This window comes from Pteropus alecto, unplaced genomic scaffold, assembly GCF_000325575.1.
Source record: "Pteropus alecto unplaced genomic scaffold, ASM32557v1 scaffold97, whole genome shotgun sequence".
Taxonomy (NCBI): Eukaryota; Metazoa; Chordata; class Mammalia; order Chiroptera; family Pteropodidae; genus Pteropus; species Pteropus alecto.
The window spans coordinates 2,283,441-2,306,484 of NW_006439713.1; the positions used below are offsets into that span (position 1 = coordinate 2,283,441).

The window sequence follows — 23,044 nt, forward strand, 5'->3', positions numbered from 1 at the left end:
TTTAATTAATCTTCCATTTGCCAAGCCATGATCATTTCTTTTCCTCTTGGGCAGGAACTTACCTTATAATTTACCCAGCGAATCGACCTCCGTAAATGCCCATGCATTCAAACTCAGCAACTGTTCATGAGCTCGTACTGTTGCTAAGCGTGGCACAAGAGCTTTTGCATAAATTTTCCTACACACCCCAAAGTGGAGATGTATAGGACAGAAAGTTTACATGGCTGGCCCCAGGGGTGCCGTACCTCTGGCCGTCCGTCATCAGCCATGGACCCCCACCCTGCCAGGGCAGTGGCATCGTCGTGACACTCCAGCAGGGAAAACTGTGACCGTTCCATTTGTATTTGCGATAGCTCCATAGATAGACTACATAAATATCTCAAGTGTGTGTCTCAAACAGAATACAAAGTCTCTCCTCAAGAACGCTAGGGACCATCCCTGTTCTGTGACATCAGCTAGAGAGAAGAGCTTGCTCGTATAGCTCCATTACCTATGTTGGGCCAAGAAATAAGTAACCCGGCTGCCAGTTAGAGCCATGTCAATTGAGAGTGAATAATTAATATAAATGTTAGGTTAACTCTGGATCCTGCTAGAGCAGCCTGGTTCAGTACTGAGAGAGGGAACAGACTTTCTTTCCTCAAATGGCAACAGGAATGTGTGATAGGTGCGGAGGAATTGACGGCCCCAGGCCACAGATGGCCTGCCCACTCCATCATGCCAGGCACAATTAAACATGAGCCATGGGGCAGAATGCCCCATCAAGAACCATGGCTACCCCTGCCGTAGGCCTGCCACCAAAGCTTTCTTAATGTCCACCGTTTCTGTATTTCCGTGGATCAGAAAGGAACACATCCAACTCCTTCCTAAAACAAATGTTTAACCCAACTGTAATCATCCGTTCGAGATTAATTCACATTTTAGGCACAATAAAATATTCTAGAATGGCTAATATCTCTGTCTTAACTCTGAAGATAAGGAGACTGAAGGGTTAAAGACAGACCGGAAAAAAAACTATTTAGATATTTAAATATTGAGAAAAGTGTCTTTCTCCCCGCCCCACAAATGTCTCCTTCTGCCATATTTGATTAATTAATCCCTAAGAAACTGCATTGGAAGTTTGCTTTTCTATAGGCTACAACTCTTTTTTTCCTGTTGCCCTCAAGAGTCAGGCTTGGCTTGGTTCCCTTCTGCCCCTCCATGCTCATTTAATGCTTCAAAGTCTTCTTCTTGTAGCAGCCTAGCTGAAGTATCAGGGGAAATCCGATATAAAGTTGATTCCGTCTCATTGAACATTCCCAGTATTTGGAAAAGAGTGTCACATAATGAAATGCATGGAGAATGTAGCAAGTCAGCTTCGACATGATTAGATCATTGTATGGGAAAATCTGGTATCCAATAAAAAGGCGATTAATTAAATGTAAATATAATCAATGCTGTTATATCTCATATTAAAATATTGAAGAAATGTTTCATGAGGAAGCAATATTTGCCACCCCTCTTTCACAGAAGATTTTGGCTTGCGTTAGGATCAGGATTTATTCAAATAGATTTGCTTTACTACTCTGAGCTTCTGATTATTTTTTTCCCATGTAGTACTTTTTCTCTTACCTATTGCCACCTCTTTAACTTGTGCACAGTGGCTAAATTATGTCCCTTCTATAGATAAGTGATGCTGATTAAAATATGTATTACATAATTAGCGGTCCACTCCTCTACCGGAGGCATCTCACACCTATGGGCATCCCTCTGAGATATCTAGTCTCCTATAGGTCCACGTGGAAGCATCCTTAACCCACCAAACTGGAAGTGACAGCCAGTCCCACCCAGCACAGCCTCTCATGCTGAGATCAGGGCTAGCCTTCGTCACTATGGCTAGCCGTTAGCCCTCTCACATGTGACTCACCAGTCTCTACCTCCTTCCAGACTCCGAGCGCTCAGAGTAGTTTCCTTGGAGCTCCGCTGCCCCCATCACCTCCTGGTGATAGAAAGAAACATTAAAAGCAGCCATCAAAAAGACACATTATGTCGGCATGGACATCTCCCCACACATGAGAGTGTCCTGCTCCTGACTCAGCCTCCCGTGAGGCCCTGAGGCAGACGACGGGCAGACCCTGCGCAGGGCGATCACAAATTTCTTGTTAGGAAAGAAGGTGCTGGCATCTTTGGAACTGTTCTCACCTTTTAAGGCCATTGCTAAAACTTCAAGACAATAGCCAAAGTCACGTTTAATATCCAGTTATATATATATTACAGTGACAATGAATCAGTGCTTCAATTGTTTAAGCTCTTCAGTTGACGACTTCCTGATCTCCCTTCTACTAAGACTGAAAAACTGGTGCCTAATTACGGCAGTCATCAGGGAATACACGGCATCAAAGGCTGGTGACACCGTGCGAACATCTCCCAAGCAACTGGTGGGAACCCTGACCAGCCTGCCACTTTCTGTCCTAAACGTCATTCCAACGGGAGGAAGTTTATGTAAATAAACCATTTTTTTCTTTTAGCTTTTGGTCGATCTCCTGTATAAATGGTGAAATGAATATCGTTACATAAGAAGTCATGTTTTCATCATAGATTTTTAGCCATTCTTTGTGTTGCAGGTAAAAATTAAACAAAAGACCTATTTTGGAGGTAGTCAAGGACAAATAGTACCTTATAGACAGAATACTTATTGAGTTTTAACTAAAAGTTATGTATCCTTCATGGAAAGTCCTTATTTTATAAATATATTTTAATGCTACGTTGATGCTTAACATGCATTAAGTGCAGTTGTCGTAATTTGCACATCATCAACCTTTGTGAAATTAATTTGGCAACAACACAGCCTTGGAATAGGAGAACACAAGGACGCAGTCTCCTGGGATGGCCGGGGAACGAGCCAGATGCCCTCTGAACTTGTGGAGGGATTCGTTTTTCTTACGATCTTCTGAACACGAGACAGGACTGGTGGTGTAAGGACAGGGGGCTGCGAGGGGACAGGCGGGGTACAGATGTGTGCACACGCGCACACGTGAACGCTCGTGTGTATGCACATCTGAGGAATCTGTGCAGCAGCCCTGTGGTCTCCCTTTAGTCACCGGACACCACGTAGCACTGGACCAGGCTCGAGCCTCTGCCACTCTCGTCTGGCATTGTGACCTCAGCGACTTTGTCTGTACCTGAGTTTGGTTGTCTTGGTCCAATTTTATAACAAAATACCACACTGGATGGCTTTAAAAATATATTTATTTCTCATAGTCAAGAGGCTGGGAAGTTCAAGATCAGGGCGCCTGCAGGTCGGGCGTCTGGCGAGGATCCGTTTCCTGGTGTTTTGTTGTATCCTCACAAGGCAGAGAGAGAGAGCTCTGGTCTCTTCATCGCCTACAAGGGCACTCATCCTATTCGTCCCCGTTCCCGTGACCTCCGCCCTCCTGACCTGTCACCTCCCAAAGGCCCCAGCTCCACATACCATCACATTAGGGATTAGGACTTCAGCAAATGAATTTGGGGGAGCAGATACTCAGTAGCATCCCTCACCTGTTAAATGGATCGCCTATCAGCCTACCTGTTCGAATGGCTTCTTTCAGGAAGAGTTGTGGCCCGAGTCTGTCTGTTTTGAAATATCATCAGTCTTCATGTATTTTGAAGCTTTCTTACTAAGTTCATAAATGTTTAGGGTTGCTATGTACTCTTGACGATTTGATCCCTTTATCATTATGAAATCACCTTCTTTATCACTAGTAATATTCTTTGCTCATAAATCTACTTTGTCTGATACTAATGTAGCCATTGTATCATGTTTTTATTTGATTAGTGTTAGCATGGGACAGCTTTTCTGTCCTTTTATTTTTAACCTACTTGTGTTTCTGTATTTGAAACATATTTCTTAGAGGCAGTATATAGTTGGGTATTGCCTTTATATTCAGTCTCACACTCTCTGCCTTTAATTAAGATTTTAAATCTTTACGCTTCATATAATTATTGATACACTGATAAAGGTTTAAATCTAAAATCTTGCTACCTGGTTTTATTATTGTCCTATTCGTTTTCTTTTGACTTTTTCCGCCTTCTTTGGATTAATTTAATATTTCTATAATTCCATTTTCTTTCTTTTGTTGGCTCATTAGCTTTCTTTTGCTCTTTGTTTTGTAATTTTAGTGGTTTCTTTAGAATCCATAGCATACACCTTTAACATGTCACATTCTGCTTTCAAGTGATATTATACGCATCACATGCTTTCAAGATTTATCCAAGCTAAGCATGTATCAGTACCTCATTTTTTCTTTTGTTATTCAAAAAAACATAACCATTGTATGGTTATGACACATTTTGTTTATCCACTTATCGGTTGATGGATATTTGGGTTATTTGCATCTGGAAATTTTTTATTGGATGTCAAACATTGTGAATTTTACTTTGTTGGGTACTATATATTTTTATCCTGTACATATTTTTTTTTTTTACTTTTTTTCTGAGATGCAATTATGTTACTTAGTGACGATTTGATCTTCGTAAATCTTGCTTTTAATACTTGTGAGGCAACTCCAGTGTGCTGCTCCGTCTGGGGCTCATTACTCCCCACCAGCGAGGTAAGAGCGGGGTGCACCGTCGGTATCCAGCCTGGCCGGTGGGTGCAGGCACGATTCCCAGCCCTGTGTGAACACGGGGCGCCGTGACCTCTGGTCCCTCCAGGTGGTTCTTCCCCGGCCCATTTTCCCCTTCCCAGTCCTTCGTCACGTGTGTCCCGCTCCGTCCTAGTCTCTCCGTTCTGTGTCCTCGACCCAGGCGAGCTGCCTGGATCACCTGCTCTGTGCCATGGCCTGGAAACTCTTGCAGACATATGAAAGCTCTGCAGTTGTAGGCCTCGCTCATTTGTTTCGCAGATGTCACAGATCACCGTCCTTCATGACCTGACATGCCAGGCCCTTGAAACTGTCACTCCACATACTTTGTCTGTTCTTCAGTCGTTTTGGGGTGGGAGGGTAAATCTGATTCTCGTTACGCCACCTTAGCGGAAGACAGATGTGCAGTCTGTTTTCATGACTGAAAGTGCTCATTCACTCATCGGTGGCTGTCAAAGCCGCTGTATAGAGAAATATAGACTATGGGGAGATATACATATCGTAAATCCAGCCTTTTAGAGAAGGCTTAGCTGCCACCTCTGCTTCTTACGGTTGATAAGACGTTAATAACCATTCTTTTAGGACGGCCATTTGTGTTATTTGCCTCCTTGAATGTGGGAACATTTATGTCTCCTCTCACAGGTGATCAGCGAGTTTGAAGCCTCTCCTGACTCATTTTCCTACAGAATCCCTAACCTGAGTCGGAATCGTCAGTACAGCGTCTGGGTGGTGGCCGTGACCTCAGCTGGGAGAGGCAACAGCAGTGAAATCATCACGGTAGAGCCCTTAGCTAAAGGTGTGCCCCCGTCGTGACGCCCTCGGTTCCCATCGTAACGTGGCTGGTTTCAGGTCTCTGTTCCATCAGAAAGAACGCTTACGGGGCCCGAAAAGTCAGGTAGACCAGATCATAGCATTTCAGCCCAGGAAACAGTGCTGCCGCGGGCGGCGCTGGGCTTCTGTGCGAATCGATAAAGAATCCTGAAGGCAAGCACAGCGCTCGGGGTGAGTGGCTTCACAGCTCAGTGTGTCTTTGGGAAAATTCGAGAGAGAGCCCCCACTCATCCCTTGGCGCAGGTGGAAATCTTTGCATAGCAGCCTCCTAAGGAAGTTCTGCTTTCATCGAAATCAGGTACCACACTTCTTAAAGAGAAATGTCCATATTTTGGCCTATGGAATTTGGAACCTTACAAAAGTAAGAAAACCATTAGTTCTTCTATTGATAGAATGCTATATACACAAAGGTCTTCAGTAACAGTGAGAACTTGGAGTCACCAAAGACTAAAAAGTACCTATAAGTAAATATCTTTACAGTGAAACATTTTACTGGTTCTGAAAAGCACATGCTTTATAGGCACAGAATATTCTTATTCTGCTTCTGGTAATTGCTGCCATCCACGGTTTACTACTCGTCATGAGTAAATATATTTACATCACGATTCCAGGCCAGCAAGAGACGCCCCCCAGATTTTGGAATACACCACACTGGCAATTGATTAATAATAAGGCTTATCTAATAAGGCTTATGGGTGCCCGAAGCAGAAAATAAAATTCCAGAATTCCAATGTGACCTGTAAGAGCTCTTACGTTTATTCATGCGGGAGCTAAGAAAGAGGCCCAGTGAGAGCGAGGGAATGAGAAGGAGCGGTGTCCCATCTCGAGTAGGTAGAGAATAAGGGTGTTGTGGGTAGGAAAATAAATTAATGGCGTTTTTGGTCTATCATCCTCCGCTCATGATATCCAGCCAGACTTATTATCCACTTCCCAGTATTGAGAAAACAGTGATCGTCAGTGGACATTAAGGCTGCACCATGGGATGCAAGGGGCTGCAGCCCAAGGTACAGGACGAGCAATAGCCTCACCTCTTCCCTGTCTTCCTGCGTTCAGAGTCGTATCTCCAGACATAGCCGGAAATGGCCCGGCCTGAGGACGTGACGTCCTCAGAGGAGGCACAACTGAAACTGACTTGTCTAGAGAGATTCAATGCCGTTCGGTCATTTAGTAGACGATTTTGAGTGCCTGTTGTATGTCAGGCACTACACGAGGGACACAAGAGTGATTTCATTGAAGGAGTCTGACTGCTGAAGCCGATACTCCATAAGTTTCAGTGGTTAACATAATAACACTGTCAGACCAACACAGATATTTCTGGACAGGTGGCTTTCCTGAGTGACTCGTTCCACATGGTGACTCAGGGATCCAGGCCACTCTCATCCTGTGATGTGAAGTCCCGGGGTCCTTTATTTCCGGCATGTAGGCAGAGAAGGAGGGCCTGGAGGCTGGTAAGGAGGTTCTCTTGGGCCAGGCATGGGTGTGTATCACTGTGTAGAATGAAGGCATGGGCCCTACCTGCTTTCAAAGTGGAAATGAAGCCAGTCGGAATGTCCAGAGGAAAAGGAGACAGGGTTTGCCGAGCACACGGGGGCGTCTTCTAAGGACTGTATAAGGACTGTGCAGCCTCATGGAGCTCACAGTTGGGCGGGGACACAGTCAGCAAAGCATGACAGAGCATCCGTATAATCACAACTGCGTTAAGTGCTGTGGAGAAATATGAAGGGACCACACTTAGAGCGTTAGAGGGGTGGATGGACTTGGCCACGCGAGGGTGAGTGAAGGCATGGCAAGGGGAGAAGGTGGTGTCGCAGCATTAGAAGGCCCCCATCCTAGGGAGAGTCCAGCATGTCGGAGGGCGCGGTGCTGGTCCCCAGTGAGCCTCGGGAGGGGACAGAGTCTTGGTAAGCCAGGGAGGAAAGCAGAGGCCTGGCCATGCTGGGCCCTCGAGGCCGTGTTAGGGGCTTCAGGTGAAATGGGGAAACACCATGGAGTTTCAGCCAGGGTTAAACAATCCCACTTGTGTGTCTGTGTGTGTGAATCTGTGTATATTTGTACGTGATAAACTTCATTTCTTAAACAGCTGTCGATTCGTGAAGAACAGGGAAGCTGACACGGGTGGCTACGCCTCTCCTGCCTAATGTCCCCATCACTGGCATCGTACGTCAGTCTAGGGCATTGGTGACAGTGGAGGTGTGTTTTATGAGATCACGCTGATCTCTGAGTCCCGAATCAACGGAGAGGAGGCCGAGCGGTCAGGCAGGAGTCTTGGACTAGCGTGGTGGCAGAGAGGACAGAGAGACGTGGGCAGGCCCCAGGCGTGGGTCCTGGGTGCAGAAGTGACGGACTTGGTGGACGAAGGGACGGGGCAGAGCAAGAAAGGGGCAGAGCAAGAACGAGCACGTATTGTAAGTGAAGGTGTCAGGTACAGCTGAGGGAGGCCACGGAGGACTTGGACTGTGAGCATGTGAGGGGCAATCTGGACATTGCAACGTGTTCAAGCTAAGGTGACTAACAGACATCCCCACAGACACCCTGTGGGGATGTCTACGTGAGTCCTGGCTCTCAAGAGACATGTGGTAGGAGGCAGAAATAGAAAGTGGCCAGCACCTAGACACCCTGCCCACTGGGGGTGAGGAGGTCCCACGGGGGCAGACGGGAGGCAGAGGGTCAGGTCCACAAGGAGCTCCGAGGACTGCCCGCTTGCACTGGGGATGGAGAAGTGGAGAGCTGGCGAAGACAGTGGGGTTCGGCCAGAGGGGCAGGACAGAACCCGGGGGCCAGTGTCCGGAGTTCAGCAGAGACGCTTTGGAAAGGAGGCCGTGGGCACCTGCGCAGCTGCTGCTGGGCGGCCATGTGCAGCAAGACTACAGGTGCCCTTGGGTTTGGCCTCGCAGGAACCTCGTTGACCTTCCTGAGAGCAGCTTCATGGGGAGGGGACACCAGACGAGGGGAAAGGTGAATGGGTTGGGAGGGAGCTGACCGTGGCATGAAAGGCTCTAAACATACGTCACCTGGAAGAAGCACCAAGGAAGAGAAGGTGGATCAAGAGCAGGTCTCGCCCAGCAGGAGGCCCTGGCTTTATGGCTGTTACTGTGTCAGCGGGCAGAGCCTGTCTGAGGGAGGGGCCGGGGTACGGGAGGCGGACACCCGCAGGACTGAGGTTGGAGGAGGAATCACAGTGGATTTGTAGATTTGGTGACAGGAAACACAGAGTTCCCAGCGGTGTCCTCTGTTTTCTCTATCAAGAATTAGGGGATTTGGGGTGGTGGAGGAAAGAGCAGAAGTTTGAGAAGAGGAAATGATCAGTAGGAAGTGATCATTGTAGAGAAGTGAGAAGGAATTTAATGACAAAACTAATAAATGTACAGTCGTCCCCAAATGCTCTGTCACTTGGATTTCTACAGAAACGTCCAGCTTCCCATGCTCAATAGAGTTCGCCTAGAGTCAGGGTTGATCGAGATGGGTTTTCTGAAAAGGCGCCGAGCTCGGGACACCTCGGGTGTGCAGCAGACGTCCGGGCTGGCAGGCACCCCCCAGGGGCCCCAGCTGGTAAAGCAGAAAGGCCGAAGGGCTCAAGCTGGAGGCCCCGGGCTGCCCACGGGCCAGGCCGGGGAGACTGCAGCTGCTCGTTTTCCGATCATCGGGCGATCAAGGCCAGCCAGCCACAGTGGCAGATCTGTCGGCAGGTGGCAGCGGCCACACTGCAGTGTTAGGCCTGCGCCTGCTGGGGAGGGGACGGAAGAGTGACCTGGGACCCAGTCCTGGCGGAGCACGCCGCCAGGCTGTGAGCGGCACAGAGCCAGGAGGGGCGTGCGGGCAGGGGCACTAGCTTCTCATCAGAACCACCTGAAGAAATTGTTGAAAGACTCCTCGATCCCACCGAAGATCCCCGCTGGATCACAGGGCCAGCCCCGGAATCCATGTTTCCGATGAGCAGTCCAGGCGATTGATTCTCCTGCGGCTCCAGCTTGAAAACCAGGTCTGCTGAGCTCTGTTGCTCAGTCTCAGAATTTGGGACCAGCACCTCTGAAGTTCCAACTGGCACAGATGGGCATGGGTTCTAGAAGCTGGCAGTGCTGGGCTTGAAGGTGAAGTTCTAGCCAGGGCTGATGCGAGGTCGTTGATCAGGCCTGTGGTGATTGTAGCGGCTGTAGCCAGCACGGTCCAGGACTCAGATGCAGCAGAATGAAAGAGGCGGATCGTCTAGACCAGACCGGGGGCGGCGGGATAAAACCATCAGCACGCTTCCGACACGAAGTCTTCATTTATGGATCTCTTCTTCACGCCCACCTGTCCCAGTGTCTGCGTGGCTTCTGGAATTCAATGTAAAATGTGTTTCCGACAGTAGAGAGAGGGCCCTTTAAGAGCCCGAAAGCCCCTAACTCCAGCGGGGTTTCCCTACTCACCCCATTTTGCTTGGAGAAACCGTATAAAAGGACGATCCGAAGGGTTCGAAAGGGAAAACGCCAACCACCAAGGCGAGAGAAGCAATGCTGCCGGACCAGGATGTTTCTGTTACCGGGACGGGAAACCGGAAATGTCGGTGACTCGTGGAGCGCGTGTGCCCTGGCAGCCCGGGCCCCATGCGGGGTGCCATCCCCACGTGCTTGAGGCCCCGCCCCCAGGAGGGGCAGCTTCGGTTGGCCCCTCGGTAGGGAAGCGTTGCTCCAAACGCCAGGCTGGGTTTCATTGTGCCGTTTGCTGCACGAAGCAGGCCCGGCTTCTGAGCCCGCTGGCCTTTTTCTCTCTGTTCTTGCCCACCGAGCTCCGAACAGCAAAGATAGGAGTTGTTTGGTAGACCTTGGTGACAAGATTTGCCTTTTAGATCAGGGTGACTCCGTAATGTGTTGGCACTGGGAGCCCCACTTTTCCTGGAATTCCAGGGCTTTCCTGGGGAGTCTGCCCCTTACACCCTTTGACCAGTGCAAACCCTCAAACCCAAAACAGTGCAGGGGTCCCGTCCCTGGTTCCGTCTTTACGGGTCCAGAATCAGATCCGGGCCATGTTCCGCCTACAGGCTTCGTGTCTGTGCCTCTGGCCGGGCTGAGGTTCCAGAGGGAGCGTCCCAAGAAGTGTCCCCGATGCGTGGCGAAGGCAGGCAGATAGCTCTGCCTCTGGGAGACCGGTGTCCCCGTGCCTGTCAGATTGCGTGTCTCACTCAGGAAGGTGGCACAGGACCCTTGCCGTGCTGGTCTGCAGGGAAGCCCCCTCTGGCACAGGTACACCCTGGGTTCTCTGCTCTCTACCTTCCGGGCCCTCCTGCGACTTTGGGACCATGCCAGTGCCAGATGCACCCGGCAGGGCCTCCCGTGTGAGCCTTGAGTCACCGTCCCAAGAAAACGGTTGTCCTTCAAGAGAATTCATTCTGAAACAGTTCTTTTCCTTAATGTTTGTGCTGAATATCAAGCTCTTACCATAAGTCAGGAAAGGACCACAGGACCGCCGAGGAGAATGCGTTCCAGGTTTATTGCTTCTTGTCTTTCGCAGCTTTATGTTTGTATTGTCTATTCTCTCAGATATTAAAAGTGTATTTTAATGTGCAGTTTCGGGTGTTGAGATAGATTGTTTAATAAAGTGCTTTGAAAAATAATCGGGCTCATAGAAAACACAGCTTGGCGCTGCTGGTCTCATGAAGCCCCAGATATTTAATTTGGGCTCCTCACATTTAGTTGACAGAAGGGAAAATATGCTACAATAGGGTTTTTGGCTGTTTGTATGTTCTCACAATGAAAATCCCTTATACACAATATTACCAGGGAACAGCGCCGGCAGGTGTGACGTTAGTGGGCAGTGCGGCGCTCATCTTTTTGGGGGGCATTGCTGTGCTGGGGATAGTCATTTTGACCTCTGTGTAGACCGGTCTGCGGACTAACTGGCCTTCTTCTCTGCTCGGTGCTCCAGCTCCTGCACGAATCCTGACCTTCAGTGGCACGGTGACCACTCCGTGGATGAAAGACATCGCCTTGCCTTGTAAAGCTGTCGGGGACCCTTCTCCAGCCGTAAAATGGATGAAAGACAGGTAACCAGTAACCCGATATACGCCGTTAGCGAAACCCTAAGAGATCACGTCAGCGGCAGTGTGTGGGGCTAGTGCTCTGATGTTGCACACATTTACACTAGGAAAAGCTGGGAAACCCACCAACTCTTCTGACATTGGTGGGGAGGGGTTAGCTTAAGCACTAGAAGGCTCTGATCGATTATGTAAATCCTCTATAAATTCAGAGCCTTTAAATTCATAAGAGAGTGCTTACGAGGAAAATAGTCCAACCAACCCAGTGTTCCCTGTGGAAGTTTCCTGCACCTTATGACATTCCTTGTGTGACGAAGGCGAATGTATCCAAGGCTACGTAAGACTTCGCACCCATCTCTTCTGCTCCCGAGGTGTTGGACCAACTAACCCTAACACGAATGCTTTGAGAAATACCTGTGAGAAATGCAGCACATTAGGACTTTGCTAATGTAAAATCTGGCTTTCCATGCTCGGTAGTAATTATTAAAATAATAGCAGCAAAGATAGAAGATCTATCTGTGTGACTTTTTAAAGTGCTTTTTCTCTATTCAGGGGAAGAAGTTAGGCTATAAATACAGGCTCGAGAATTCACTAATGAGCGCAGAGGTTGGATATAAGATGGATTTAGTAGAGTACCTATTTTCAAATAAAAGCACTTAAAAGATAAAACCATTGCAGTAATGGTCTTGGTCCCGCGACCAGTTTTCTCACCTTTTTTAAAGTCAGTGAATCCAAAGGAAATAAATGAGCTCCCAAGGTCAGGCGGCATTCTGCCTGACGGGGTGACCCTAGAGGACTGAATGGCGCCACCGTGGCTGCAGTAACGATGGTGAGGGGACCCTCTTCATGCTGGGATCAACTCCTCACCCCCTTGACGTACCACAGTTCATTCCTATGTCAAAATCATTAAAAACTGTAACCAAGTGAATCTACAGGACATCCCAAAATGTAGCCATCCCTGTATGATTTGTTCAAAATGGCACTTCTACCCACAGAGGAAATTCCCAAAAAGAGGAGTCGCTGGTGCCTCTGGGGACACGACAGGCATGGACATATGTGAGGGGCCGGAGCCCAGGCCCTGGGCACAGACCTCACCTCAACATAGCATTTGTTACAAAGAACAGAGCTGAGCTGTTTGACGGTTCCTGTGGTACAATCGCATAATCGTAGTTTAGTTCTTACTTAATACAGGCTTCCACCTGCGTCGTTTGCTTCAAAGGGAGTCTTGTGTGCTCTTCCCCAACCTCAGCTAATTTGGAGTGTAATTTCTTTAATCTGTGCCTTTTTCTTCCTGTGAGGCAGTAACGGGACACCCAGCCTGGTGACGATTGATGGGCGAAGGAGCGTCTTCAGCAACGGAAGCTTCGCCATCCGCACGGTGAAGGCGGAGGACTCCGGCTACTACAGCTGCGTCGCCAACAACAACTGGGGGTCCGATGAGATCGTTTTAAACCTGCAGGTGCAAGGTACAGAATGCCGGACCCCTTCTCGTGACGTTTTCTGTACGTCTGTCTGTAGGCAGAGAGTAAAGTGAGCAGATTTAAAAATCAGCCTTTATGAAGCGCTGATTGCTGTCATCATCTGACAGAAGAAAATGCATGTTCATTTTGGAAGATAGAATTAAACGAATCGGAGGAAATCAAAAGCATTTATAATCCCAGAGACAACGCCGGTTACGTTTTTGGGTGCAGAGAGCGTGGTCTCGTTTTTCTTTACGTGCATATTGCTGAGAGAATCCTTCTTAATAAGTTCCACTACTTGAATTTTTTCTCTGCATATGTATAAATGTAACCCAGAAAACACAAACGAAAAAGAAGTCTGAGTCAACGTCTTTTACATTTTCTGATCAATTAAATTGTTATATGCAATATATAAGAAGAACACTAACTGAAATTATGCTGCTATAATATTTAATTGTGTAAAACAGCACATGGAATTTTTTTGATATCGTACACAAAAAAATTCATAACCAATTCAAGATTGTAAATTAAAATCAAGTATAAAATCCCAAATGGCCACCGGTTGGGTTCTCATGTGGATGTAGAGTGATCTTTTATTAGCAGAAAAATCAAAGTGTATGTTTCTTCGGATTTAAAGGTTCACATTAATAGTAAAAGCAATAATGTCCTCAGCGGGATGGAAGGGGAGGATAAGAACTACATTTTTGAAAAGTAATCCAAAATGAATCTGGAATTTCAAGTTGATCGAAGTCAGCAGAATTCCAAGGCATTTTAGAAGATAGACGTTATATTCTGACTCCAAAGAGATGGGACAATTTTTTATGCATTTGGGTTAATATATCAGACTTCTCTGAGAGGGAAAGGGAAGGGCATTTTATCTGAAGTTGTTCTATAATTTGGGTAACCCGACGCTGAATTCCTCAGGCCTAATCCAAACCAACATCGAGGCCCGTTGGTTAGAAGTATGTATTCTTCAAAGCTCGCGTCGGCATCCAAACGGTGTGCTGCCGCTCAAGGGCGCAGCTTTGATTTTTGGAGCAGAGCGGGCGCGTGCGTGTGCACGTGTGCGCGTGCGTGTGCACCCCCGCGCACGTGCGTGTGCTGTATCTCGTAGCACTAGCGAAGAGAGTGGAGAATTTCGCAGTTCTTTTTCCTGCAAGTCACTCTCCCCCCCCTCCCTCGCATCCCCGAGAGCAGCACGGCTGGGGGTGCCGCTTGTCTTTCTCACGTGAACCGGGGCTGAGATCCAGGGAAAAACTATGCACGTATCCTTTGTAAGTTTCCCTGCGCACGTGCGTGTGCTGCATCTCGTAGCACTAGCGAAGAGAGTGGAGAATTTCGCAGTTCTTTTTCCTGCAAGTCACTCTCCCCACCCTCCCTCGCATCCCCGAGAGCAGCACGGCTGGGGGTGCCGCTTGTCTTTCTCACGTGAACCGGGGCTGAGATCCAGGGAAAAACTATGCACGTATCCTTTGTAAGTTTGAAGAAGGTTTCAGTTAGTGATGAACGACTCATACATTCAAGGAATCGGTGAGGAAATGTGTTAGATAGAAATCCAAGCAGAAACGTGGTTGAATTTTCTTTAAACAATAGGTTCGCTCTGTTCTCTTTCGCCCAGGATATCAACTAACTAGACATTTTGACAGAAGTGAGTTGCATGTTTTGGCAGCCTCAAACACTTATTTAATAAATGGCTGTTAAAAATGATTTGGTAAATGACTGGTAAAGGAGATTAAAGATGGGAAAAACTAATTCTTGTTTTCTAAAATCTGTTTCCTGTCCAGTCCCACCAGATCAGCCTCGACTCACAGTGTCCAAAACCACGTCGTCTTCCATTACCCTCTCCTGGCTCCCTGGGGACAACGGGGGCAGTTCCATCAGAGGTAATAAGGACGAGAGTGTCCACAGTCAGCGGTTAGTTGTTCTTATCCACAGGCCGATAGGCGACATTTCCATCAGATACTTCTATGTTAGCTTATTCCTCCAAAACAAGCCATGGGATTAATTCTCCCATTACCTAAACAAGAAACTACAGCTCTGCTTATATGGTATTTGTGGGAACTCGTCATTCATCCAAGGAATCCTATTCACAAAATTATCATTGCGCATCCAACCTGAGTGAAAGCAAAAGCAGATTTGGTGATCTCTCCCCTAGGGTTCTGCGCACCGTTGTTTTCCCCACATCGTCAACGCTGTATCATTCGTTCATTCATGGACTCGGTCATTCATTCAAGCAACCATAGTTACTGTCCTTATAAAATATTAAAATATGGAGAACTTAGAGTTTAGACGGAAAACGATCTTCTTGCACAAAGCTTCACAATGAGTGCGTAGTAAAAAGAATAAAGGCCGTTTGCACTATGGAGTGAGATAGCGTAATTGCAGCGTGAGTGGAGCTGAGAGAACATGATTCCGAGGAAGTCGTAGAAACAGGAGCCGGTCCATCCAGGGGAAGAGGCCGAGGATGCACCAGAGCGAAGGGCTGAGCGACCAAGGTCTAGGGCGGGCAGGAGAGGACGGTGGGCTTAGAGTCCGACGCCAGAGGACAGTCCCTTCTGAGAAAGGAGGAAGGGCGAGGAGACCACCGGAATTGCGGGACATTTAGGGGTGCAGCCTGGGGGGTCCTGGCGCCAGCTCCTTCCGGCTCACGAGAGCCAGTCACTGTAGCCGGCCTGGGATTCTCTGCACAGCAGAAACCAGGAACGCTGCCGGTCAGGGCTCTGTCTTCTTTCTTCAAGAGCCAGTTGTCGTTAAACATTTATTAGCACCCCACTTGGGTGAAAGGAAGGACTTTCCTCTTTTTTTAGAAAAAAAAAGGTGAGATTATCATTTAAAAATAGTTGCATGATTGGGGTGAGGATGCGTTTGTGGGTTTGAGGAGCGTGGGAAAGATTTGCACCAGCTGCGGAGGCAGATACACAGCCTCACTGCCGAGTGGGGGGCAGGCCCCAGCTGCAGACGAGCCGCACAAATGGTAGTGGTCACAGCTCTCACGGCTTAATGACTTTCTCCAGTGACGTCGGACAGCTGGGAAGAAAAGGGGATCGCAGATGACCAGAGTTGACGGTTAGCGGGGTGAGTGTGGCGGGAAGTCAGAAGAGTGAGTGAAACCAGACCCTTAATGAAACGGTCTTGGGGGGCAGAGCAGCTTTCCACAGACAAAGGAAACGGGGCGCTGAGGGAAGAGTTCGGGGGACCCTCGTGCTCTAGGTTCACGGCAGTGCAAGGTTGGTTTTGCGAGTGAGTCTGGGGCAGGGAGGACACGAAGTGTGGCAGAGCGGAAGGTCCTAGAGAAGAAGCCGCTTCTAGGCTCGAAGTTTCCAGGGAAAGGCAGCCAGCGGTCCTAAAACACAGCGATGACCAAAGCCGTCGGCATGGCGGTCCCCAGCACTGTCCAGAAGGGGTCCGGGTGGAGGAAGTTGGACGGAAAGCACGGTCCCCATGCCGTGCAGGGCACCAAGGAGCGGTCTGGACAGAGCCGGGCGGACGCCAGGCCGTGGCACCGGGAGCACGGAGCGCGAGAGCCACCCCTCACCTGGCAGGGGCCAGACGGGCGGGAGGCGCACAGGTCAAGAACATGGAAGGCGAGTGAGGCTCAGGGTGGAGAAGGGGCCCCTGGGCCACAGAGGGCCCGCAGGGGAGAAGGGAAGATGACCGTGGCCTTGGAAGGGGGACTCGGGATGGATGGTCTTCACGTGAGGGGTAGTGAGGAGCTGTCAAGGTGAGGAGCGCTCCGCCTGTGTTAAAAATGAAGTCGTCAGGCGAGGCGGGAAGCCCCATCTGCTCGTATGAGGACGCGATGCACCAGGCAGGCTGGCGCTGGGCGGCCTGGGTGCCAGCGCTTAGGAGGCAGGGACAGGACAGACGGGACACGCTTGCCCCCGGGAAGGTGGTGGGTAACAAGGACAAAGGTGAGTCAAGGAGGAGTGTCTCGTCTACGGCCATGCCGCCCTGAACGTGCCCGATCCCGTCTGATCTTGGAAGCTAAGCAGGGTTGGGCCTGATTAGTCCTTGGATGGGAGACCACCTAGGAAGACCAGGTGCTGTAGGCGTGAAAAATACAAAATAAGGGCTTTTAGGCCGACGAGGTCCTTGCATTCTGTGTGGTCAACCAACGGTTGCCTCTCCTAACATATATAAATACTTCATAAAAAACAAATAAGAAAGGAGGAGTGTCTCAGTGACCTTGGGGGTGACGAGCATGTTCTTCAAGTTCCGACAGTGGGGTTAGAGTCTCACTCACGCACCCTACAGAGGTCACCTAACCTCTGTGGCCCTCAGTGTCTTCATCTGTACTGTGGAGAAAATTGTCACTTTTCACAGGGCCACAGTGCGCGGCCCATCACGAATGCTCAGACACGGACAGGTGTAGTCAGGGGTGGAGTAGAGGGGGGAGGGGCTTCTCCAACCGAGGTGGGTCCCGTCGAGGTGTCGGAAAGGCTGCGGGACCGGAGCCAGTTCCCTTCGTGGTCGGGAACCGAGTAGAGTGTGATCGAGCGGATTCCCACCCCCACCGGCACGTACCCCTTCTCTAGAGCTTTGCTTCTGGAGTAAGGATTTGGGCCCCTTGCTCTGAAGGGCAGGCATTTAGAGATGGCGCGTCCATTTCCTGCTGTCCAGTACACCTTTGAACATGGGACGGGCTGAGAGTGCTGTCATGTCACCACACCCAGCGACAGCGGCATAGACACGTCCGGCGCGGCCTAGGCACCCCACTAATCAGCGTGTCATCACGGCACTGCTCGTGCCTGGGCCACGTGTCCTGGACTCGGCACGACTTCCCGTCCAGACACGTGCGAACTCTGAGGTCTCCCAACCGCGCAAACGCCGGCGGCATCCAACTTCCGCCAGAAGGCAGGTAACGCTCCCCACTGCTTCTTGTCGCCCCAAAGGCTACATACTGCAGTACTCGGAGGACAACAGCGAGCAGTGGGGGAGCTTTCCCATCAGCCCGAGCGAGCGCTCCTACCGCCTGGAGAACCTGAAATGCGGCACTTGGTACAAGTTCACCCTGACCGCGCAGAACGGAGTGGGCCCCGGGCGCATCAGCGAGATCATAGAGGCCAAGACGCTGGGGAAAGGTACGCCCTCCGCCTCCTGTCTCCCGCCGCCTCTGCTTCTCAGGTCGGAGCGGGGGCTGGAATCACCAGAGCTGTGTCACATTTGCACGTTTGTGTGTTTGAACTGCGTTATTCTCGAGGTGGGCTCAGCAGAGCTACAGCGTAACGAGAGAGAGAGCCAGTGTTGAGAGAATACAGAGTATTCTCGTCCTTTTATTTTGTTCTGTGTTGTTTTCTGTTTCTCGACTTAGTTTGCAGTTAAAAAGAGGAGTGTCACTTGAAACGCGAGGGCTTTGGTCCCCCCGCTGGGCGGCCATGAAATGTGACATTCGCACTCTTGCCTGTTAGCGGGGCCTCCTTCCTCACCCCAGACCCCCGCTGATGCACCACACTCCACCCCGGTGTTCGGGGGAGGGCGACTGGGATAGCTTGCTCACCTTTAATGTGACCTGGGGGTTTTTATCTGAAACACGGGCCTTCAAGGAGATGAAGCCCAAGGGAGTGGCGTTCGATGGTGACGTTCGCAGCCTGGGAACGCCAGGAAGTGGGAGGGGCGTAGCCAGCTGGGTGTGGGTGTAGGTCCGGAGGCGAACAGAGTGTTTTTGTGGGTTTCCCTCATGTCTGATTCTGACCCGGCGGGGTGGACTGGATGGCAGGAAAGAGATCGTTGAGAAGGCAAAAGCGTCATTTGATCTGGCGTCTGAGTTTTAGACACGGTGTGGAAGGGGTCCAGGTGGGGAGGGGTTGATTTATGCAGAAATATGTCTGTTGGGTCCCTGAGATCCACGTGAAGCATTTGGAGAGAGGGGTATCTGCTGCCACTTCCCAGATCCAACGCTGCCATCTCCTGCGTTGGGTTCGTTTGTGTGACAACGAAGACAGGTGAGCCTGGCACGGTGCGTGGGTCCTTCAGACCCGCTCAAGGAAGCGCACACAGAAAATAGCGCTGTGCCTCAGGGAACGCTCAGGTACACAAAATTAACCTCTACCCCGCCCTCCTCTCACACCTGGGCCATCACGGTGGGAGGCAGCGCAGTGGTCCACGAGGTCCCTGTCGACAGTGGACAAGTCGGGAGTGGCCTGCAGCCCACACTCGGACCGAGCTCCCCCTTGATGGAGAGAGCAGCCAAGGGGCTGTGTGCTGACCCCGACACTGTCAGCGCCGTGTCCTGTGCGCTGACCCGTGCTGTGCTCCCCGCAGAGCCCCAGTTCTCCAAGGAGCAGGACCTGTTCGCCAGCATCAACACCACACGCGTGAGGCTGAACCTCATCGGCTGGAACGACGGCGGCTGCCCCATCACCTCCTTCACGCTCGAGTACAGACCCTTCGGGACCACGGTGTGGACCACGGCTCAGCGGACCTCGCTGTCCAAGTCGTACATTCTGTACGACCTGCAGGAGGCCACGTGGTACGAGCTGCAGATGCGGGTGTGCAACAGCGCCGGCTGCGCCGAGAAGCAGGCCACCTTCGCCACGCTCAACTACGACGGCGGTAAGCCGGCCGGCCTCGCGGCCCTCCTGTCTCTCCCACCGACCCCGTCCTTGGCGCAGAGTGACCGCTGCCCACAGGTTCCGTTAGACTCTGGGGCCACTCCCTCCCCAGCTCCCTAGCTAGCTCGTTGCACCCACGTGCCCAGGGATGTGGCCCAGGAATGGGGACCAATCGAAGGCCAGCGGGGCTCTCACGAGGGAGTCAGGGTGCGGGAGAGATTTCTCGCAGGGCTGACGGATTCTTCACCACGTGGTTCGGTACCTTGTCAACGACCCTGAGCTAATACTGCTCTGTCATCTCCCACCCACCCCGGTCCCCACCCGTCCCAATCTGCATGATAACTTTCCATTTTGCTCTGATGAAGCCCTTAAACTGCACGTGCAAAGCCCGTTTTCCGCGGTAAGGAGCTTATGCTGGTCTCTGAGCGGAAGCAGAGGCACCGATGAAACAGAATCGCGTCATAGGATATCAGTGAACACGCACGCACACACACGCACGCATATGCACGCACAAACACATGAATGCACATGGATATGCACATGCATGCACACACATGTGCACTGTGCACACGCATATACACACACACATATGCACACACGCGCGCACACACAGACTTGGCATGGGCCTTTTGAAAACCAAGTGAGATGTCTCTTGCTGTTTAGTTGACCAAAATTAAATGGCTACTTTTTATCCTTTTTTTTTCCTTATAATTAGTATTAAGGGCCATTTATTAGTATCTGAAAAAAATGCCCAGCCCATGAAGCTAGCAAGTAGTGTGTCATTGGAGGTCATGTGGCGAGCAGGCCTTAGGAAGTCCTAAGGAGCAGCATGTTGGTGCTGATTCCTGCAGCCTGGCAGTAACTGTCACTTGGAGTGTCACTGATTGAATGAGGGTTTCTGATCACAGGGTAAAGGCGGCTGCAGTTTATCAGAATGTTCGGGATGTGGCCTGGCTCCCCTCAGAGCCGTTATCCAGTCTTCACCGATCACACCAGACCTCAGTGTCAGATGGGTTGGCCTAGACCATCTGTACCTGAGCAAACACCCCGATGCTTTATCCGCTGTCAGGCAGGCCGAGGGCTGTTCGCGCCTCTGCGCGTGTGCACGTGGGGCCTGTTTACTTAAGGCCCCCGCAGGACCTGCCTCGGAGCGAAGGTTATACGGCCCTAAGGAAAGAGGATCTGTGAACCCAAGGACCCTCAAAAACAACCAAAGGACGCTAAAGGGCTGCTGTGGCCTGGCGACCTGGACTGCGCTGGATGGTGGCCTGGAGCAGCTTCCTTGTGCTCCAAGACACCATGTGTACCCACCCGAAAGCCCTGTCCAGGGCTGCTTCTCCACCAAGCCCTCCACAGCCGGAGCCTGGGGCCCGTGAAGGTGGGAAGGGCCTTAGGCCGGGGCCCCCTCTGCGGTGCGCACTGCCCCGTGGCCTAGGCGGCAACCTGCTCTCCTGGGCTGAGGCTTCCCTGACTCTCTCGGCCTCCACTACAAGCGACGTCACTCAAAGATGTCCCCGTCACAGAGCATCACTTGTCAGGCAGCACTTGCGACTGGCTTTATCCCCAGCGTGGTTTAATTCTTTAGTCTTATGAAGTAAAGGACTCTGACGCTAGCCAAACACTTTGCTTAGTATTCACGGGTTCCCCTAAGTTTTTTGCCAGCTGGTACCCATTTGGGTAATCAGTAAATTTCTTACTATAGATTATTGGTTGCCATTAATTGACACAATAATCACACTGTGGCAGGCAGTTTCTCTGCAATCTGTGTAGACGCTGGAGCACTCAGCACGCTGGTGGTATGTTCATAGCTAATGATTTAATTAGAAACCGCTCTCATGCAGAATTTGAAACTGTAATTCTAACTCGCAAAGTGCTCTGCAGATTTTAAATGTTTGTCTTCTAAAAATAAAAAATTTAATGCTCTCACTTTATTCAGGACCTGAGATTATACTCTGAAAAAGAACTCTGAGCTACATTTAATTTTCTGAAATCTGAAATAATTTTATTACACTAAGAATTAAGAATACATATTTGTGTTTTCTTTGTGAAAAATTACGGGTTTCTTTGAACCATTTTCATAGACATTAAACTTCAGTATCTCTTTTGTCACATTTGCCTGAAGAATTTTCTTCATTTGGTTGAAAACGAACATTGACAATTAGCCTCACATCTGCACCCATCTGATTTCAGATTCTTCCGATTCTTTACTTGACTTTTTCCCTGCCGTTTCGTTAGCCGAACGTTTGTTCGTCCTTGCGTCATCTCGGTTTTGCAGGCCCATCCCCTCCCCTGCATCCCTGCGTACCTCTGACCTCGCCCTCGAGCGTTTACAGACTTAGGTTTCCAGCAAAAAACACCATCAAGTCAGAAGGACGCTCTTCTTGACCTTGACAGATCGCAGAGGGGCCTGGGGTTCTGTTATCCCCGCTCTACTTACTGAATGCACGATAAAGATCACTTTTGCTCATTATCTTTTTGCACCATTTTCGTATTATTTTTCCTAAATCACGGGCTCCGTGGCCCTTGTTTCAGATGGGAAACACGGTGGGATAGAGTGTTTTACACAGTGGAGAGCGCCAGAGCGCGTGCCCTGCAGAAAGCAGGGGTCCGTGTCCTGTCTCTGCACCCCTGCAGCAGCCCCGCATGGACGCTAACAGCAGCTCAGAGTTCAGCCCGCTTAGGGGTCTCTTTACCATTCTACATAATCTGAACTTCGGAGCACTGTTTAACAGTGTCTCGTCAATAAGTAGCTCACTTTGGGTGCCTGGATGGTTCCTCTTTGAAAAGCTGTCTGTACCTCTTATAACCTGAAATGGGTTTTTAAAGGACGTTTGCTCTTACACCTGTGATAAAAAGCAAGTGGCTAACCAAACAAAAACGGGATTTTAAGGTTCTTTAAGCCAGTGTCCCCAACGCGGTATTCCTGCAGACCCTCCGTTCCCTTGCTCGACCTACTGTTCCCTCCTCGATGTGCAGTTTTTCAAACAGCCTCGATCGATGTACTGTGGGTGACACTTAATTCCAAGCACGTGCTTGTGGCTGTTTCAAGCACCCGGCCTGGACATTATGCTTCCAGGCGCTGCACACAGCAGTATGTTGTAACATGAAGTGTCTTTGCCCTTGGCGCAGACCCTGATCTGAGGTGCGCAGAAGGAGGGGAGTAAGCAAGTGGAGAAATGAGCAAACCTAGAGAAAGCGTTCCTCCCCTTCCCCCTCGTCCCGGACACCCTTGGGTCACATGGCACGATGCGTGTGACCCACCAGCCCTGTGAGCCCCGCCGTGCCGTCTCCAGTCATCGCCGTCTAACATTACGGTCCTCCTTCCAGGGACAATCCCGCCGCTCATTAAGTCCGTCGTGCAAAGCGAGGAAGGGCTGACGACCAACGAGGGGCTCAAGATGCTGGTGACCATCGCCTGCATCCTGGTGGGCGTCCTGCTGCTCTTCGTGTTCCTGCTGGTGGTGCGGAGGAGGAGGCGGGAGCAGAGGCTGAAGAGGCTGAGAGGTGAGTCAGGCCAGGCCGTGCCCTGCACGTGCTGCTGTCACCCGCCCGCCGGGCAGGAGGGGGCCAAGCTGGGCCGGGCCCCCAGCC

The 23,044-nt window shown here is 50.4% G+C and overlaps 1 protein-coding gene and 1 non-coding gene across 2 annotated transcripts in view; both read left to right on the forward strand.

Moving 5' to 3' along the window:
* The window catches only part of DSCAM (DS cell adhesion molecule), a 540,559-nt gene that overhangs the window by 470,397 nt on the left and 47,118 nt on the right, over positions 1 to 23,044 (forward strand). Inside the window, exons 22-28 of the mRNA XM_015593080.1 lie at positions 5,244 to 5,397; positions 11,334 to 11,451; positions 12,745 to 12,908; positions 14,687 to 14,785; positions 17,795 to 17,983; positions 19,164 to 19,454; positions 22,781 to 22,957. Of these exons, the coding sequence (XP_015448566.1) occupies positions 5,244 to 5,397; positions 11,334 to 11,451; positions 12,745 to 12,908; positions 14,687 to 14,785; positions 17,795 to 17,983; positions 19,164 to 19,454; positions 22,781 to 22,957 (1,192 nt within the window). The remainder of the gene's footprint in view (positions 1 to 5,243; positions 5,398 to 11,333; positions 11,452 to 12,744; positions 12,909 to 14,686; positions 14,786 to 17,794; positions 17,984 to 19,163; positions 19,455 to 22,780; positions 22,958 to 23,044) is intronic.
* On the forward strand, positions 16,836 to 16,954 carry LOC112483816. Its single transcript, XR_003047776.1, has one exon. It is a non-coding gene; the product is annotated as a 5S ribosomal RNA (ribosomal RNA).